Below are 21557 nucleotides of genomic sequence, written 5' to 3' on the forward strand. Positions count from 1 at the left end.
GATGTTATAAATAAATGAATAAATGGGAGAGGATGGAAAGAGTTCACTTATAGTAGAATGAATGCCAACTAATAAATGTGGAAGGAATAATGGAGTTAAAAATCACCATTACAGTAATAATCTGATTCAGGCAAGAATCCTCAATGGATGCTAAAACTAGTGGGTGAAAGTTTGATAAGGAACAGGTTATTTACATAGCTTCAAAGTGTTCTCCCTTAAGTTACTTATTAATTTCCGAAAGGAAAAGAGTAACTTCCTAGTGATTTAACTTAGTAATTCTAAGTTTACAAAGTAATTGAAGATAACAACACCATCAATGGGACATGATATACCTCCTTATAATATGCACCAGGATACGTATTTATTTCTGTGGTATTCCTGCCAAAGATGCATTCTCTGTATCTAATTTGATTATAAAGAAACCTCAAACAAACCTAAATTGATGGACTTTCTACAAAGTAACTGCCCTGTACTCTTGAAAAAAGTCAAGCTTGTTAAAAATAAGGAGCAATAACTTAATTTTAAATGGTTCAGGAAAAACTCTTGGTAGGAGGGTTGCAGTGCTGTGGGTGTGTGCATGTGTGGACAGAGGGAGGAGGAGAGATTGAGAAATGAGAATATGATAAAGCAAATAAACAGCATATAAACAATTGGTATATCTGGATTGAGGACATAAGAGTTCTGTAGTATTTTTATGACTGTTAAGTATGGAATTATATCAATATAAAAGTTGTCTTTAAGGGTTCAAAGCCCACAGAGTTTGGTGGAGATTTTTTTAATAATTGTGGAAAATTCTTTTTCCTACTGCAGTGTAGATATGGAAGTCTTAATGTATGACACATGCACAATATTTTCAACAAGATCATATCATGGAAGGAAAATTGTTTTTAAAAAAACATCCCTTTGGAGCACCTGGGTGGCTCAGTCAGTTAAGCATCCAACTCTTGGTGTCGGCTCAGGTCATGATCTGGAGGTTGTGGGATCAAGCCCCGCGTTAGGCTCTTTGCTCAGCCAGGAGTCTGAGATTCTCCCCCTCTGCCTTTCTCCCTACATGCGAGTGCATGCTCTCTCTCTGTCCCTCTCAAATAAGTAAAATCTTTTAAAAAAATAAAATAAAATAAAAAGCATCCTTTTTAAGAAAATGCTCTCTCCATAGCATCAGTTTCTTTTTTAAAGTAATTACTTTCTATTCATTGTTAAAATTTTTCTTTTACTTTAAAGGGTTGATTAGGTGTCTTTGTTTTGTTTTGTTTCTAAATTATCTGTTAGGTAAGATAACTGCTCATCACCTAATGCTATCATGAGAAAAGTCAGCAAATTTGGGACTTTTTAAAAAGTGAAGTGTATAACTCTCAAGATTGGCAGCACTCTTAAGTACTTTTCACTGAGATATCCATTTAACCTCTCTGGTACAAAATATTTTTCCTAATCACTTCACATCTCATGAAATATGTTTGAAGATTTTTCTGTATTTCAAAGACCTTGTTTTTATATAATTGACCCCATTGAAATCATCCTGAAGCTTTTTTGACACTTCTGACTTCAGCTTCTTTGCTGCATTATCCTGCCTGTAAATGATGCAATAAATGCTTTTTACAGGTCTTATAATCTTCCCTTTTTCCCTTCCCTTTGCCTGCTTTCTCTTTCATCTTCCTCAGTTCCCTCCCCCCTACTTCTACTTCCCTTTCCCAGTTAAAGCAGCTGCTTCTTCATTTTGGCTTTAAGTAGAATTAACATGTTTTCCTGAAATTCTTTTTTTCTAAAATCATTTGCTTTTGAGAATATATCCTCTCTGGTACAGCTTTCCTTTAATGACTCACCAAAAAGTAGTTCTTTGTGAATTTCCTTTTTGAAAGAGAATCTAGGAAATACTTATAAGCTCAGATATGTTAGAAACATCTGTACTTGAATTCAGCTATATAGAAAACCTCCCACGCAATATAATTTGCTCTAATCCTTGTTTTTTCAACTCCTCAGTAGTGTTTTCTTACCATTTCCCAACAGTATTTCTTTTGTTGACATACTTTCCATGTATTAATTTAGCCATTTTTATCATGAGAAAATGAAGATATGTTTCCCCAGTGATACGGATTTTGGCCATTGAAAGACGCTTGTAAATATTTATCAGTACACTTGCTTTAAATAATATTTATTTTTAAATTTTAAAAAGTTTTAAGTTTCAGTGACTTGAAAAATATTACTGAGAAAAATGTAGAGGCTTGTCTTCACATTCTGGAGTTTTAAACATCTTTGAAATCGTCAGTAACATAAAAAGTGTAACATTAACCTAGGACAAGGTTCATCATCAATGTTAATCCACATTAAGGTATTTATTGTTTTGATAATTTAGAAATTTTTTGGCCTACTTCTTTTATATCTGATTGAATTGCCATTGTTTTTACTTGATAGTATTGTTGACAATACAGTGAGTTCATATTGGAAGTATTAGCTTTGCTTTTTTCTTGTTTTATTTTGCTGCATTATTCAAACTGTGGCTTCTTTGAAGAAATCTATTTAATCTTATCTTTTTTGTGAGAGATAGTTTAATTAAAATTAGATAATATTATCTTTAAATTCCCTAAACCTGGATATACATAAACATTATTAGCACCTAATGTCAAAGGCTAATGAATGAATGAGGATTCCACTCTTAGCTCCTCCACATTGGCTAACATCAGATGAGTAACATAAGGACTGTTAATGGAGCGAGGGAGGGAGGAGGTAGTGTGGATCCATAAATTAAATAAATATCTTTCCCTGTTGGAATATTTTGTTTATGTGCCCCATTCTGAAGGGTACTCTTCTACAGAAGCAAGTACCCTAGGTCAAGATGAGGTATAATATTCTGAGAAAGCCTGTATTGATAAAGGAGGTAGATTGGAAATTCTTTGTTGTGTATGGTACAACCAAAGGGGCCATATGAGAATCCAAAAGCAGCAGTATTCTAGAATTCTTCATTAATTAATTTTTTTTCAATGAAGTATGGATGCTTCATTTTATTAAATAACCTTTGGCATGCTTTGTTTAGATATCATTTTTTCTTTATCTGTGAGTTTAGTGTTATAAAATTTTTAATACTAAACTATTACTGGATTTCTGTAACAAAATCTTGTTTTGAGTGTGTGTTTAATGTATATTAATAGATGGCTTTTTCCATTATATATGTAGTCTTTTTTTACCTGTAGTTTTTATGAAGTTTGTCAGATTTTGCTAGATTACGGTTTTCAGGGAGCTTCTAATCTTTTTCTATAATTGGAAACACTTTATATAGCAATGGAAATACTTGTTTTATTTGAAAGTCATAACACTTTTTTTCTGATGTTTAAAAAAAGTTTTTTTAATTGTGAAATACACAAAAAAGCTTAATATATGCAGGTTTATCTACACCAAAACAACAACAACAAAACTACTAATAACTTTGAAGCTGCTTGTGTTTCTTTATTGCATTTCTCTTTTAAAGGATAAACCCTAACTTATTTTCTAAGTGATAATTGTTATATGGTTTTTCTTTGTGGTTTTAGCACTTGTTTATTGCTAAATAATATATTTGAAGTTTTTTCCTTGTTTATGACTTTTATATAAGTGGAATCATAATGTAATCTTTGGAAATGATTTTTTTTTTTAACAATTTGTTGTTGATGGCCATTTGAATCAATCCATGTTAGTTTACTAATTTTCACTGCTATATAATATTTCATTGCATGAATGTGCCACAGTGTTTTTATTTATACTATCATTAATGGATAGTTGGGTTGTTTCCAGTTTTTACTGGGCTATATGCCTAAGAATGTAATTGGCTACATTACAGGGTGATCTTTCTTTTCTCCTTTTCTCTGCATATTATATACATTAAAACTTTTATTTCCCTATAGTGGTTTGGAAAGTAATTAATCTGATTTTAATTATGCTGTTAAACACTTGGAAAAAATTAGAAACACAGCTAAGAACATATTTTCCTTAATTTTAACAGTGAAAATTAACCCATTTTGTTCAGTCTTTCAGTATAAGCAAAGTTTTAATTCTTCCTACCTTCTACTTCTTTCTCTCTTAAAGTTCTTTCTCTTCTTTCTTTCCTTCTTTCCTTCTTTCTCTTTTAAATTTCTTGAACTTCATATCAGGGGTACTGTTTTTCAAATTATTTTAATAGTTTTACATTTTTTATGTTCTCCTTTTGTAACCAGTGGCATTTGTATTCTCTTTGGTAATGTAATAGTTATGATTGAGACTAATGTTTTAAATAGTTTCTGTACATGTTATCAGTCACCTGTATTGCTATTTAACCATTTCTTAATTTTGATTCATCTATCCATTAGAGTATAGTTGACCCTTGGACAACATGATTTGAGCTGCACAGATCCACTTATATGTGTATCTTTTGTACACATATGTGTACACATATGTGTATATGTGTTTTCTCTTATGATTTTTTTAATAGTATTTTCTCTAGTTTATGTTATTGTGAGAATACAGTATATAACATATATACAAAATGTGTCAATCTACTGTTATTGGTGAGGCTTCCAGTCAACAGGCCATTAGTAATTAAGTTTTTGGGAATTCAGAAGTTATATGCAGATTTTTGACTGTGTGGAATCAGTGCCCCTAACCCCTGTGTTTGTTCACGGGTCAGTTGTACTTACTTGAGTGGTATTTTTTTCCCAGAGGGCTTTCTTGCTTTATTCTGAGTCTTTACATATCTGAAAATGAATTTCTGTTGTCTTAGTTGAGCAACATGATTAGGTAGGGATTTCTTGTGAAATAACTTTCCTCCTCAAAATTCTAATATTTGCTCATTATCTTCTAGCTATTAATTTTGAAGAGAAGTCAAAGTCTAGTCCAACTGTTCTATGTAACTTTTGGGGAGTGGCAGTGGTTCTGAAAACTTTTAGGAATCTTTATCTTTGAAGCTTAAATCTTTTATCAGAATATATCTGATTGTTTTTCCCTTTTCATTAATTTTTCCCTGGTGACTCATGTGCCCTGACACCCCAACTCCAGAGAGCTCTTTGATGTACACATTACACATTCTAGCTAAAATAATTCTTTTATTATGTCAGTGATTATCACTTCCGTTCCATTTTTTCTGGTCTTTCCTTCAGGACCACCAGGTGTGGTTTTTTGTTTGTTTGTTTTTTGTTTTTTGATTTCTGTTTGATTTCCTGTTTATAATATATATCTCATTTTTATCCATCAGTTTCATTAGTTCTTTTTTTTTCTTTTCCATGTGGAACAGTTTCTCAAGCTTGCCTTCTTCCTTACCCAGTTTATTTTCTACATTGTCCTATCTATTTTTTCATGTCCTCCTTTTGGGGGCATAATCCTGGGCAAAAAAAATTTCATTACCTTTATAGTTTCCAAGCCACCACATTTGATTTTGTACCTGCTATGTTCATAGAGCATATCAGTAGAGATCCAGTTACCTGACAACACTTGATGACAGTCTTTCCATGCTGGTGCTTTTCATAGGTACCCCACACCCCTAGTGTCTTTGAGTTCATTTTGACAAAGAAGCTGTAAGGTGAAATTTATTTTTTTTTAATTTTTTATTTAAATTCAATTTAACATATAGTGTATTATTAGTTTCGGAGATAAAATTTGGTGATTTATCAGTTGCATATAACACCCAGGGCTCATTATATCAAGTGCCTTCCTTAATGCCCATCATGCAGCTACCCCATCCCTCCACCCACCTCCCCTCCAGCAACCCTCAGTTTGTTTCCTATGATTAAGAGTCTCTTATGGTTTGTCTCCCTCTCTGATTTAATCTTATTTTTCCCTCCCTTCCCCTATGGTCCTCTGTTGTGTTTCTTAAATTCCACATATGAGTGAAATCATATGGTATTTGTCTTTCTCTGACTGACTTATTTTGCTTAGCGTAATACCCTCTAGTTCTCTCCACGTCGTCGCAAATGGCACGATTTCATTCTTTTTGATGGCTGAGTAATATTCCATTGCATGTACATACACCACATCTTCTTTATCCATTCATCTGTCGATGGACATCTGGGCTCTTTCCATATTTTGGCTATTGTGGACATTGCTGCTCTAAATATTGGGGTGCATGTGCCCTATAAGGTGAAATTTATAAAGGACTTTACCTCCCTGCATAACCACTGAGCTCAACTCAACTTTCTGTAAGTTCTTTTTTAAATAACACTCTCTGGATCCCATTATCAGACACGCCCTCACTTTCTATTCATCCCTTAGTGGCTGAAGGAAATCCAAATTGGACTTTCCTATATATGTTTTCTGGCCTAGGATCTCCTCCACTTTTCATTAGATCACATTACTCTCTCAAGAAGTGTTTTGCAATTTAGTCTTGTGGATCCTTGAAGTTTCTTTTAATGGACCAGAAATTCTAAAAGTTTTTAACTTACAAATAATGCTGTATTCCTCTATTTTTATTCTTTAAATGTCATTGCAATTAAATTTAAGGGAAGAGAGGAATATGGATGGGTCCTTGAACTATCATCTTTAACTAAAAACATTTCAAAAAGTTTTTATATAGAAGTGTTCCAATCATACACATTTGATTTTTTCCTTGATCCAAGAATAATCAAGAGTTTTCTTAAATGTTGTTGTTAATGTCATTTTTAATTTCCAAGATTTCTACCAGAATATTTACAGTTGAAATTACATGCTATCTGGGAATTACTTTAAAATAATCTAAGAGAGGATTGTGAAGATAATTGTATATGGGTTTGGAATTTTACATCATGAAAGTTATTTTTAATTTTCCAAGAGTTTAATTTCTTTCTTAGAAAAAACTTTCTTTGAATTGCATTGTGGTTAGAGAATGTGCCCTATATAATATTTAATCTTAAATTTATTATGGTGTTCTGTGTGAACTGATATATGGTCAGTTTTATAATTTCCATGGAGTTTTGAAAAGAAAATCATTGTATGTCTAATAAATCAATATTATTGGTGATTATACTCAAATTTTCTACAACCTAATTTTTTTGTGTACTTAATCTGCCAGATATTGTAAGACGTTAAATTTTCCCATATTCATAATAATGCTACCCATATTACTTGATGCTATTTTAAATGGACTCAACCCACCCTTCTGCATTATATTTTTATCGGTCACATTTATTAAGGTTTTTAATTAAACCGTACCATTTAAAATAATTTCTGTATTATATGCCAACTTTTCATATTTGCCTTCCTCTAAGTCTGTAACCTGTGACATAGAATCTACCATAAAGCAAGTTAAGGCCAAGTTGAAGAAAAAGAAGATAAAATTCATCCCACCTGAATCTGTTCCTATCTGGATTTCGGTATTTTGCCAGTCTGGAGTTAAATATGTAATGTACTAGGCAGATTACTGTAAGAGCTCAGTAAATGCTTGCTTGATTAATACATTAACTATTCAAAGTGATGTCATTGACTTTGACAAGAGAGTGAAATGTACAGTCTAGCATTTATAATTTAATGAGTGAACACAGCTATCTCTCAGTGTATAAGCTCAAGGTCATGATAGAGAATTATATCAGAAAACTTAGACTCTGAAATGTAACTCTGTATTTTAGCTGCTTTCTCTTATCCATTATTACTTTTTAGTTTTTAGAAGTATATAACTCCTTGAAAAGCCAAATACTTTGTGCTTGTTTATTGAGAGAGATACGATATCAAAACCTTAGCTGAACTAAGAAATGTTGAGTCTTGGTTAGAAATATTTAATCATGACAGAACAAGTACTGGTCCTCAAACCAGGAACATAAAAATTTCAAAAATCATAATAATTTGCCTAAACCACAGATTTTGGAGGAGTGAAATTAAGTAAAGAATGTGTTTAGTAGAGGAATAAGGGTAGAATGTGTCAAGGAACCAGAGGTCATTTTTAATATTTTAAGAAAATTTGAATTGTAAAGGGTTTCATGTATATAATACACTGTTTATTATGAGTATATAGTGCTTGTGTTGTTGTCAAGCACTCCATATTGCTTGCACTCCATTTTGGGTATTTGGGAGGGAAAAATCATATTTATGGTCCTTCTTTTAGTAATATTGTTTTCTCTCCCAGCTGTAATAAAAAACAAATTTCAAATCTGCTGTGCTTTATTATGACTAACAAATTTATAGAAAGTATCTTAAACATATTACTAAATGAAGATTTTTATTACAAAATTCTATATCTTCATTGTTGTTTTGACTATATTTCAATAAAAATTATTTAATAAAGATTATTTATCTTTAGTTTTTTTTTTTAATTTTTTTTTTTTTTTAAGATTTTATTTATTTGCGAGAGAGAGAATGAGAGAGAGCATGAGAGGGAGGAGAGTCAGAGGGAGAAGCAGACTCCCTGCTGAGCAGGGAGCCCGATGTGGGACTCGATCCCAGGACTCCAGGATCATGACCTGAGCCGAAGGTAGTCGCTTAACCAACTGAGCCACCCAGGCGCCCCTGTCTTTAGTTTTTTTTAACCATTCCACAGTGAGTTCAGTCAATTCCGAAAGACTACTCTCTAAATACCTCTGTCAGTACTGTTGCCTAAGTGATGTAGATAATCCTTCAATTGCAGAAAATATATCACGTAATTTTTGAGCAGCTGTTTGTGTCTAAAGTTATATATGCTCTTCTTTTTATGATATCTGCATTAGAAATCCAAAAAGAACAGGCTTGATTTCTTTACCTATTTTAAGTCCATTGTGGGTCTGTCCTGGAGAGAGATGGCTTTTTTTTAATCATCCTTTTTTTTTTGTTTTTAGACTATAAATCTGCTGGGGGACATCCCCAGGATCAGGGTGAAATGTGTGCAGCTGTGTACTCTCCTCAATGCTCAAGGGTTATATCTGCACATATGTCTCTGCTTTAGTATGCTGTATCTCCAACAGTAAAGAAAAGTGTTGGATTCATTAGCTATCAAACTGCCAGCTAGGAAAGAGTTCCTTGCTCAAATTGAGTTTATATGGAGAACTTAGAAGGAATGGAAAGGGACGGTTCAATTTCTTTCCAGCCTCAAAGATGTGAATTATTGTGCCTTGTAAAACTGAAAGGGGAAAATAAGGAATGGTAATGATTTTCCATGTCATTAGTTTTTTATTTGTAAAATTATAGTTTCCACTTATCCCACCTTGAAAGTTAAGGGTTGGTACTCAAAATAATACTTCTGTAATCATCGTAATTCTTCATTGATAACCCCCCTTTCTCATCTCAGCTGTCTGTAAAAACCAAAGGGGTGGGTAGCTGTAGGACTTTGAAAATAGCTACTAATGGACTTAGTTCCTGCTTGAATCAGGAATGGTAAAAGGGATGATCTGTAAAATAATCACATCTAGAACTTTTCTATGGTAAATATAAGTCATTGTATTAATCAGCTCAACTTCTGATTTGTGACGTACAGTAACAAGTTTGTTAGCTACAGTGTTGTATTTGACAGGGGTTTGACCCGTTGTTTCACTATTTTAAAAGTTTACCTGGGAATCTTGTTATAAACTGGTAGGTGATGATAGATTGAGAATTTGGAAATTTAATTGTAATTGATGTCAAGAGGATTAATCAGGGACATCTGGGTGGCTCAGTCATTTTGAGCATCTAACTCTTGGTTTGGGCTCAGGTCATGTCCTCATGGGTGGTGGGATCCAGCCAGCCAGGGGCTCTGCGCTCAGCGAGGAGTCTGCTTGTAGATTCTGTCCCTCCCTCTGCCCCTCCCTGTACTCCTGCTTGCGCACGCTCTCTCTCTCTCTCAAATAAATAAATAAATAAATAAATAAATAAATCTTTAAAAAAAAGAAAAGAAGATTAGGGGTGCTTGGGTGGCTCAGTCAGTTAAGCTTCTGCCTTCTGCTCAGGTCATGGGATCAAGCCCACCTCAGGCTTCCTGCTCAGCAGGGAGTCTGCTTCTCCCTCTGTTCCTCCCCCTCCCCATTCATGCGCACACTCTCTTGCCATCTCTCTCTTTCTCTCTCTCTCTCTGAAATAAAATTTTTAAAAAATAATAAAAAATAAAAAAGGAGGACTAATCATATCCAGTAATGCTAATACAGTAGGGGATACAGGAACTATCTTGTAAATTAGTTAAAATGTATTAGGCCAAGGGCGCCTGGGTGGCTCAGTCGGTTAAGCGACTGCCTTCGGCTCAGGTCATGATCCCAGGATCCTGGGATCGAGTCCCACATCAGGCTCCCTGCTCCCAGGGGAGCCTGCTTCTCCCTCTCCCACTCCCCCTGCTTGTGTTCCCTCTCTTGCTGTGACTCTTTCTGTCAAATAAATAAGTAAAATCTTTAAAAAAAAAAGGACTGTGTATAATTTTTAATCAATCAAATGATCCTCCATTCATGTACATGTGTTTGTCCTTTGATATTACCTACTTTTGTATGTTTATTTGAGTAGTGATGTGGTCTTTTCTGAAAATATAAAACACTTAGAAGCGTTGCATTGAGTCTGTGTGCAGTATCACTGTTGAAGTGACTTCACTAATATAAGAGGCTTGTGGTATTTTATTATTTTTTATTTAGGGCCTCTGGAGAAAGAAAACATACATGTGGTAGGAGTTAAAAAATAAGATGTAAATCTGTTTGTAAAACTCTCGTGTTGTTTTTCTATTTCAGTTACCTAGAAAAGTACGAGAAAGTTCATCATTTTGGGGAGGATGATGATGAGGTACCACCAGGCAATCCAAAGCCACAGCTTCCTATTGGTGCAATTCCATCTTCCTACAATTACCAGCAACACAGTGTGTCAGGTAAATATCATTGGAGATTGTCCAGCTTTGAATTAGGAAGATAGACCTCATCCAATGAATTAATCCTTTACTTTGCACATGCAGCTTTCAAATATCAACATCTAATTGGTCAGGGCCCTTTCTGTAATAGGCTGTATAAGATTTTTAGTTGCAGGAATTTTCAGAGTTACAAATACCAATACTTTCAAGTGAAGTTTTTTCCTTAATTTTTTAACTAGTGGTCAGTTTAATTTGAATAGTCACTAAAATGAGAAGGAGGAGGTCGTGTAGGATTAGGGAGGCAAAGAATACTCAGCATCTACTGGATTTTCTACAATTACTGGAATTTCCAGCATCAGAATTCCTCAGAAATATTTCTGACTATTTGAGTATTTTTTTCTATGGTACCAAGGATAAGATTTTTCTTTTTCATTTAAGTCATTCCTATAACAGTTATAGAGGAGTCTGCAGCTAAAAAGAGCAGGACTCAAATTGAAAATAATTAGGTTGAGAGATTAATAAGAAGGTTGTTGAGGCAGAGTCAATAGGGGTTCCTCTGTTTAGTTAGTAGCTTTGAGTGTTGGGACTGTGATGACTAGGAAGAGGGCTCTGAAAAGACAAGCATCTCTTTTCCTCATTCACCAACATTTGGCCTAAAAAAGAGGAGGTACTTCTTTTTTAAAGGTATTTTCTTGATAAAATTTACAATTTTCTAGATATTTATTATTCTTCATTGGTGCTAGTCCCAGTCTCTTATAGATAATCAGTCATTAGATTTAAGCTTTCTCCTTGTGTCAGTTTCACTAATTTTATTTTCCATTATCTATTTTCAAAGTTTCTTTCATGTTGAATTTGACTCCATATTTCTTCCCCAATCTGTAATAACTCCTAGAATCTGATCATTACTAGAAGAGGCTTCATCATCTGATGTTTTTGTATACTGGGGGTGGGAGTTGGTGGTGATGAGTACAAACCAAACCTCACTTTATTTTTAATGAGCAGTTATTACCTTAAGAACCAAGATTAAAGGAGAACATTTTAAGTCACCAAGTAGAAAATCTTGCTAATAATTTAAGCTGATAAAATAAAATGGGATGACTTGTTAGGTGATATACTCTCTGTTCCTAAAAAGGGCTAATGACCATTATTGAATTCAAGGATATTATACAGGGTATTCCTGCATTGAATGAGACATTATACTAATGACCTGTAAGACCATTTTCAACTTTATGACTCTGTGTTTTTCCTATATTACAATAATAACAGAACTGTTCATTCTTGTAGCTTAATATAGTTTGGTGTCTGTTATTACAGCTCCCCAAGTTGACCCATTTCTACTTTTGATCTTGTTTAAAATGAAATTTTTCCTGGATATTTTTTTCTTTCCTTTCCTCCCCTAATTAAACTGATTACCTCAAGAAAAAAGATGTGAAATAATTCTGGTCTTTCAGAAGCCTAATAAAAGTCATTGATAGAGTTATACAAGTTAAGGGAATGACAGAATTGCTTAACTTGGTGTTAGAATAACTCCTTTTTGATATACTGTCATGTATGTGTCTTTTTAAAAGGAGAATCTGAGCAGTTAAGCAGTATGTAGCATGTTTAACAAAATCAGGATTGGGGGCTAATGAAAGGAAGGAAAGAAGGAATTGCTAGGGATCATCAGACTATAATACATCTGATTCAAACTGAAAAGAGGTAGTATTGTAGGGCAGCATTTATGAATTTGAAGGTGCTTGTTTTTAGGTGGAAGCATAGCAACATTATGACAGTGTTCTGAAAAATAATATGATTATCAGTATACAAAACCAATCCTTTATTAAGATGCTTTTCAGTTGTCATTAAGGTAAATAGAGTAAGCTTCATAGCTGTCAATTTGTGTGTGCATTTCAAATAATCACCAAATTAGAATTACATAGTGGTAGATTAAGAGCCTTTAGGAAATTTTAATTAGAACCTATAGATTTGTGATTCATCTTTGATCATACAGCCTTACTTTCTTTGTAGGTTTGGACAAAGGTATTTGGATCAGTGTATTTATCTAGAGACATTTATATTGTTGATATTAACAAAAACTATTCTAAAACAATATTTTGAAATAATATATTTCGATTGAGAGTAGCTCTAGGACATTTGGCATGGAGTGCAATTTTACTTGTTATAATATTGTGGGACCAGATTTTCCTTAAAGATACTTACTCTGGCTTTAAGTGGCAAAAAATATTGAGCAGATTTTGCCTGGAGTTTTAGGATTATTAAACACTAATATTATTATTAGCATCAATATATGACTGTATTGTCATTTATTTGCATAGTTTTTCATATTTTTCCTTACCATAAATACCTAATCCTTTATTTGCTTTCCTTCTTTTTCTGTTTTGTTGTTGTTGTTGGTATTGATTTGGATGCAGTCAGTTCTGCAGAATTATAGGGAGATTATTAAGGAATTTTTTGTTCATCTTCTCTTACATTTTAAAATTAAAATAAAAAATTTTTAAGTTAAAATAAAAATTAGAAACTTATATGCAATATATTTGGTAGAAAAATTGTGAAAGGCAAAGTTGACAAATGACAACTCATTGAAATTGTAGAATTTCCAAGCTAGTGAGGATATTAGTGATCATTAAACCAGTCTAATCTGTTTGGTAAAGCACTCTGTCCATTTTCAGTTTTGGTGCTTAAATTTGGAAAAGTTTTATACAGGAAGTTTTTTTAAAAATTTTATCGGTTTTATTTAGGCAAAGGTTTTCCTTTAGATCCTCCATATTCTAACAGACAGACTATGATAATCACTGCCAATAATAGAAAGAGTGTATTGTATAATCTCTACAGTGTGAACAGCACTTCAGGAATAATTCTCCCTTTCCTCTAAACTGAAAACAAAGAGAAGTGATTGCCTCAGATTAAGTTTGTCAGCAGTGATCTGTTTGTATAAACTTTGAGTCAAGAATGTTGAAAATAAATTTCTAATCCCATACCAATTATAAAATTGTAGCTGTTCAGTCATATTTCCTTGGGGAAGGGAAGGGAAGATCTTAAAATCTTATAAGCAATTTCTCCTACATTATGTTAGAAATCTTTACCAAGCCTGATATAATTAAAGGACTTTTCATAATTATCATATTTATTTATTTTATTTTAATTAGAGATGTCTTTGGCAAAGTCACTCAGATAAGGATGCACTAAATTGAGTATCTGATGGCATCTTGCATTCTTCAGTAGCAAACAACAGCAATTCTAAGGTCATGTTGAACCCACATAAACAAGACTGTGACAGATGTTGAATGTGGGTTCCAGTTTTTTTCTATTAAAGAGATTTGTCTGAAATTTTCAAGGAAGCTATAAACTTAACTATTGCTGAGACTTGGTGTCTCATCATCAATTCCAGTGTACAGTATAGAAATATCAAAATCTGTTCCTAAATTCACAGAAGTTTTGTTACCGTTTCTCCAGATTTTATGTTTATCTTCTGTTATTAGAAATTTTATTTATCAAGATTATAGAAAATGAACACATATTATTCAGTTTTAAATGATGTAAAGAATCTGTGTCATAGTAATTTATTACTCTGTTGTGGAACTTATTTATCATTATATTAGGGAGAAATTCCTAGAATATTTTAGAATTGAAGAGGTTGGTCATCTCAGTTGTTTGTCTACAGTGGGAAATAAATTTCTTACCTATATGATTTTCTTTTGTGGCATGTTGTGACAGTAGATTTCTACTGGCAATCCATTTAGCAAGGTTTAAAAAAAAAAAGTCTTTTAAAAAATTCATGTATTTCTGAAATGTGTCCTCTAGAAGTTTTCTATCTCTTGTTTTCTTGCCTCTTCCCATTAAACTAGTTATATCTTTATGTGAAAAGTGTACTTGGAGGGCACCTGGGTGGCTCAGTCGTTAAGCATCTGCCTTCGGCTCAGGTCATTCTCTCAGGGTCCTGGGATCGAGCCCCGCATCGGGTTCCCTGCTCGGCGGGAAGCCTGCTTCTCCCTCTCCCACTCCTCCTGCTTGTGTTCCCTCTCTCGCTGTCTCTCTGTCAAATAAATAAAATCTTTAAAAAAAAAAGAAAGAAAGAAAAGTGTACTTGGGGTTTATGTCTGAGGGCATAGCTACCAAGGCCTACACTACCCCAATTAAGAGTCAGTATTTCTAGAAATATGACGTTTTTCTTATATATTATAATACTCTAATATATTAGTGTTCTGCAAGCCCATCGTCCTTACCTTTAAAGTTTTGAAGATGTTTTAAATTAATTGTCCTACAGAAAATCTTAGTTACCTTGGCTTATGCAAAGGTTTCTTAGGACACGAAAGCATGAACCATAAAGGTAAAAATTTATAAGTCAGACTTCTATCAAAATTAAAACTTGTGCTCTTCAAAGACACTTTTAAGAAAGTAAAAAGATAAACCACTGTTTGGGAGAAAATATTTATTAAACACTAGATAAATAACTCACATTCAGAATATATAAAATGGATAGTATTAAAATGCTGGCAGGGATGAAGAGCAGCAGGAACTCTGTATATTGTCAGTGGAAATGGAAGATGCTGTAAGCCACTTTGGAGAATTTCTTACCCAGAAATATGATCCAGCAGTCCAAGAGAAATAAAAAAATATTTCTGCATGAAGTTCTGTATGTGAATGTTTATAGCAGCTGTGTTCATAAGTCCCCCAAAATGAAAACAGTCCAAATGTCCCTCAACTAGCGAATGGATAAACAAATTGTATTATACCCTTACTGTAGCATTAAAAGTAAACAAACTACTGATACATGCATCAACATAGATATTAACCTCAAGCATTTTGCTAAATGAAAGAAATCAGATATAAAAGGCTACATACTGTATGATTCCATTTATTTATCATTTTGAAATAAAGTTGTAGAAACAGAAAGTAGATCAATGTGGATAGAACAGGGGTTTAACTGCAGAAGAGCATAAAGAAACTTTTTGGGGTGATGGAAATATTCTTTATCTTCATTGTGGTTGTGGTTTTTTAAAAGATTTCATTTGCGGGGCACCTGGGTGGCTCAGTCATTAAGCGTCTGCCTTCAGCTCAGGTCATGATCCCAGGGTCCTGGGATCGAGCCCCACATCAGGCTCCCTGCTCAGCGGGAAGCCTGCTTCTCCCTCTCCCACTCCCCCTACTTGTGTTCCCTCTCTCGCTGTGTCTCTCTCTATCAAATAAATAAATAAAATCTTAAAAATAAATAAATAAAAGATTTCATTTGTCAAAACTCAGGACTAAAAAGCATGAATTTTACTGCGTTAATTATATTGTGATAAAACTGACCGAAAAAGTAATAATTCTCATACAGTTTGGTAAAGAAGGTAGGCAAAGTCTCTAAAATCATGATATTGTTAAAAAATTTTAAAGGAACCAGTGTTCCTGGCTTATAATATATAAAAACCAGATACAGTCCCTTGAAGTATAAGAGTAGGGGTGCCTGGGTGGCTCAGATGGTTAAGCATCTACCTTCGGCTCAGGTCATGATCCCAGGGTCCTGGGATCAAGCCCCACATCGGGCTCCTGACTCAGCAGGGAGCCTGCTTCTCCCTCTCCCTCTGCCCTCTCCTGCCCCTCCCCCGCTCATGCTCGCTCTCTCTCTCTCTCTCTCTCTCTGTCTCTCTATCTCTGTGTCTCAAATGAATAAATAAAATCTTAAAAAAAAAAGTAAGAAGTGTGGAGTATGTAAATTTAAATAATGATACATTAATAATTTGGTAATGATATCCAAGAGGGAATAGTAGTACATTTTTTTGTATTTTAATACTTTCTGAAGACTAATTTTAACTTAAGTTTAGAGTTGAACTCTTTAAACTAATACTCAATTTAAATTTTATAAAGGAAAACAAGCCTCTGTCCTGGATTTGTAAAATATTAATGATAATGGTTTTTAATCCTTGATATACTTAAGGTGTTTTTGTTTTTATCTTAGATTATCTGCGTCAAAGTTATGGGCTATCTATGGACTTCAATTCGCCAAATGATTATAATAAATTGGTGCTTTCACTGTTATCTGGACTCCCAAATGAAGTGGACTTTGCTATTAATGTATGCACTCTTCTATCAAATGAAAGCAAGCACGTCATGCAACTTGAAAAAGACCCTAAAATCATCACTTTATTACTTGCTAATGCCGGGGTGTTTGATGACAGTAAGTTTTAAGCTGAACCTATTGTACGATCATTGTATAAAGGTGTTAGGAATTGTTAAAAAAGGTTTTTAAGGAGAAAAATACTTTTTATTGGTATAATAGCATTCTTTATTTGCTTTTATTATATTAAATGTGTTATTTAAGATAATGTGTGGGTTTTTTTTAACCTTAAACATTTGAATAGTAATGATCTCAGTAAAACTTTTGAAATAAAAATCTTGGGTTTTTTCTTAGAGTAGTGATAAGGGTTTCTTGATGTTAGAAGATTGTTTGATACAAAATCTTGATAGAAAAACCTAGGACCTGGAAGAAATTGTTTTTTTCCTAGTGTGTCGTTACAATTTTTAGTTAAACAGTTTGTCAATGTATTTAAAAATTTGCTGACTAAATAAAATAAGAGTTATCAAATATTTCACATCCTTTTTACTTACAGGATTTGCTAGTAGATTTTTATAAGTCAAATTCTTTATTTTCTATGACTATCTCTTATTAAGTCTAGGTTACTCTTAAGACTAAATTGCTCATTTCTCTAATTGTAGTTAAAAGGGATTTAGAAAATATATTTTGAAATTTTTTCCTGCTCATGGTTTTTCTTTTTAAAATATGTTGGCTGAATGCTATTGATATAAAATTTTTTCTTGCTAATCAACCCTCCTTCTATTCCAATGCCATTGTAACTTCTTTTTTTCCAGAAGTATATACTATTAAAGGTTAAAGTAAAGGGTAGATAGCATGAATCAAAAGGAGGTTCTGGGTGCACATAGTCACAGGGAGAGAGGGATTTAAGATTGAGCAGTTCAAGACTAAACTGCCTGGGGAAAAGAGCAGTTCAAGACTAAACTGCCCATAATGTCTTCTCAACAATTCAGATATATGGGGAAAAAAAAAAAAAAGGGTAAGGTATTGACATATTGAAATTATTTTATCATATAGAAATTATGTGTATAGCACAGTTGAGATAGTTTGAGAATTTCTTTAATATTTTATAGATTCATGACAGTTATTGTTTTTATCTTTAAATAGCAACGTGTTTGCAAATGAGTTCATTTTTCTGCAATTTGATTTGGGTCAAGTAGTATACTCTTTAAACATAAGTTTATTTGGGATTGTCTAAGTAGGATTCCTTAGAATTTGACAGGTACTTAGGTTTTATGAAGACAGTTTTGAAATGTTTAAACAAAAGTGAAAATTAGTTTCTTACCCTGCCTGAAAGTCTCATTGGTTACATGAGGGAGGAACAAAGTACTTCTCAGTTTGTACTATAACTTTGGAGATCTAAATTTGGTAGATTTCTGTCTCACTTTCATGTTCTGTGGTTCCTAATATTTTGTTTTGATCTTTTAAGGACATTTTTCAGCATTTAATATAGAATAAAGTTTAAAATTTTCACATTTAGAAACCTTAAAATGAAGTTTTTAGAAAAATTAAATATTCTCAAACCAGAATAATATAAGTCTTGACCATTTAATCATTGGATAAGGATTACATGTGTGTGTGTATATATATATAATATATATATGATAAAAGTTATCTTACCAGTTTGGTATACTGAGGCATGATATCCTTCAGACCTAGTTTGTGCATTTTTTAGTCACTTTTATTTATCTAAAAGCCTAAATCATTATGCAGTGTAGCAATCTAAAACTATCAATCTAGCAAATGCTATTTAAGGAATATTACGATCATTTCAACAGTCAGAGTTCCAGAGTACATAGGGACTTTATGAAGAATCTATACTTAAAGCAGTGATTTACATTAGGAAAATAAATCCTTTGACTTTGAGGATTGTCAGTATATTTGATTTGGTTAGGCTTTTTAGAGGTTTTGATTTATTTTTTAGGGCATGGAATTTTAATGAGATAAATGTAGATGATACTTCCTTTATAAGGTGTGAATGTTTATATTGTGTGTTTGAAGAAGTATAATAAAAATTCTATTTGACAAAAAATTTAATTTTTTCATCTTATTTTCCGTCCAGTATTCTTTTCCCAGTGAAGTTTTTCTTTATAAGGTTTTTTCAGGACAAACAAAACCTTGTTTCTCTTTAGTGGTATGTGGGCTTCATTTTTCTAATTAAGCTGCTACTTATATGTAAGTTTGATATTTTATGAAATTCTTTAGGTCACTTTAGTTTATTTATTAAAAACTTTCACATCTGTTCTTTTATCATTTCCTCATGACCCTATTATCAATATTAATATCACTGATAAACTTATGTTAAAATTTACTCCTCATCCTTTTTAATATTTTTTCAATGAAAATTCTTGTTCTAATCTAAATACTTCATAAAGTATTTATTTTACTCAATATTAAGGAAATATTAGGTCTGTACTTAAAGGCATAATAAGATTATAAAGATTCAGTGCATCTTTTTACAACAGAAAATATATCCATTTGTTATGGGTCACAACATATCCATTAAGGATGTGTTTTTGTTTTTTAAAGAATTTTGTTTAAAACTAGTTTTTCTATTAACAATTGCCACGATATACTTTTCTTTCTGTATTCCAAAAGAAGTAGCTTTCATTACAGAATTAATACCATGGTTGATGAAAGCACTTCCCTAATTTTTTAAAGGCAGATGCTTATTGTGTCACAGCTTAAGACATTTGTATCATACTGCTTAACTGCCTGGTCCCATAAACTGACAATATGAGCTGGCAACATAAAGGAGAAAAAAAATGATACAACATGTACTTATGACTTTGTTGTGGGGGACTGGGGGGTAGGGTGTTACTAAGGTTTTGAATTGAATGATTTGATTTTTCTTCTAAACGACTTTATCAAATGTAAAGAACCTATAGGCCTGAGTATGTTTCTTAAGGGAGATTTCATTTGTGGGAATTATTTCCAAAGAATGCCTTGCCCTATATTATTTGAAATATGAATTACACAGTTATTTTTGAAATTAATATAAAGATTTAAAATTTTAAAAATCTGGCAACCTGATAGCAATAGCATTAGTTTGACTTTTTGATATTTTTCTCCTCTACAAATGAAACCTAATGCAGAGTAACTGTTAAAGTACTCTTCTTTTCTCTGTTGTTTGTATAAATATTATAAAAATGAGTTGTGTATTTTTATTTTATAGAAAGACAAGTTTCTTTAAATTCTATAATTAATTTGTATTTCAAAAGAGATTATCATGACTTTGTATCATTTACTATGAAATAGTTTTTAGTAAAGAAGATACTTAAATGTATTTTTACTGTTTTTTTCCACATCTGTCTATTAAGGAATTAAGTGAAAGAATAATTCCATTTTACTGAATATACTATTTATTCTTTTAGCTTTAGGATCCTTTTCTACTGTATTTGGTGAAGAATGGAAGGAGAAGACTGATAGAGATTTTGTTAAGGTAACTCACATAAAATATTGAATCATTGAATTATGTGTCACCAAGGGCCAAGGATCCATGGTTGCTTATTTTATATACATACCACCTATACTTTAATCTTAATGTGATATATAAAGATACCTATGTAAAAGTTGTGATTTAGTAAAAAAATAGAATGGCTAATAAATAAAATTCTGTTTTTATTATACATTGATTTCTGAAAATGACAAATCTATAACAAAAGCAATAAATCTGAGAATACGTAGATACTGAGCAGTAGTTTTGCTAATTTCCTTAGGGTTCTTTTCCAGTTCACTTAATCAGTCTTTAGTTGTGTCTAATATTTCACTTGACTCATTTGTTAAATGTGTTAAAAATGTGTGTTTTAATTTCTAGAACTTCTCTTTGTATTTTTTTCAAATTTGTGCCCTTTTGATCTTTTATACTTTTAATAATTCAAATAATATATATTTATAATATACTTTAATATTCAAATTATGTATATATTAAATATATACAAATGTAAATATATAAAACATAAATCAAAAATTATGTGTACAAAAACACACACACCTGACAATTCTGATATGTAAGCCTCTTGCAACTCTAATTCTAGTCACTCTGACTCATGGTGGGTTATTCCTTTGTGTTTTATAACCTTGGTTTTGAAATTTTAGCAGACTTTTCTGTGGGATTTTTGTATAGATTGGATGGAGAGTTCATTTCTTCACTTCTTGTTGGCATTTGCCAGTCACCTGAAAAGAAATAACTGGTCAGAATGACTTTATATTAATTTTGTTATTGGAGATTTTCTGATGATTCTGGTAATAAAACCAAACTCATGGGGGCTGTGGAGCAGGCTAGTTGTGAAATATTTAGGAAATTGTTTTAACTCAAACTCAAGTAGAGACAGTCAACTCCTTTTATTTGAGCTCTCTTTATGTGAGGGTATTAGACCTTTCGGTTTCTCACCATGATACAGATTGCATATTAATTCCCCAGTTCACAGGTTCACCCAAAGTCCTATATTCTGTCCTCACCCCATCCATTAAAAGCCAAGCCTCTTGGTTGTAGTTAGGCAGATAATTTCCTTAACTGCAGAAAAGTGGTGATTAAAGTGTAAGATGCACAAATTGTGTATTTACTTATGCAATCACAATGGGAAGTGGGGGATGTCAGTATAATTGCTAATCACTTGAAATCTAGAAGACACAAATATGTTGAAGATGATTAGATGATCACCTCTCTTACATGTTTTCATTAATTTCTGCTCTTTATATTTCTTTTTATATAGTATATTCTTTGGGTTTAATTTACTGCACTTTTTATAATCTTTTGGGCTGGTGCTTAGATCATTGAGTTTTGTTTTTGTTTTTTCGAATACATACATTTTA

The 21557-nt window shown here is 32.6% G+C and overlaps 2 protein-coding genes across 2 annotated transcripts in view; one reads left to right on the forward strand and one right to left on the reverse strand.

Annotated features, from left to right (window-relative positions):
• Positions 1-21557, reverse strand: part of LOC102738489 (protein SCAF11) — a 534109-nt gene that overhangs the window by 363614 nt on the left and 148938 nt on the right. The window lies entirely within an intron of this gene.
• The window catches only part of ARID2 (AT-rich interaction domain 2), a 158317-nt gene that overhangs the window by 76097 nt on the left and 60663 nt on the right, over positions 1-21557 (forward strand). Inside the window, exons 4-6 of the mRNA XM_006738699.3 lie at positions 10557-10690; positions 16608-16826; positions 20117-20184. Coding sequence (XP_006738762.1) covers positions 10557-10690; positions 16608-16826; positions 20117-20184 — 421 coding nt within the window. The remainder of the gene's footprint in view (positions 1-10556; positions 10691-16607; positions 16827-20116; positions 20185-21557) is intronic.

Source organism: Leptonychotes weddellii, chromosome 5 (assembly GCF_054177405.1).
Source record: "Leptonychotes weddellii isolate Sample4059 chromosome 5, ASM5417740v2, whole genome shotgun sequence".
NCBI classification, from domain to species: Eukaryota; Metazoa; Chordata; class Mammalia; order Carnivora; family Phocidae; genus Leptonychotes; species Leptonychotes weddellii.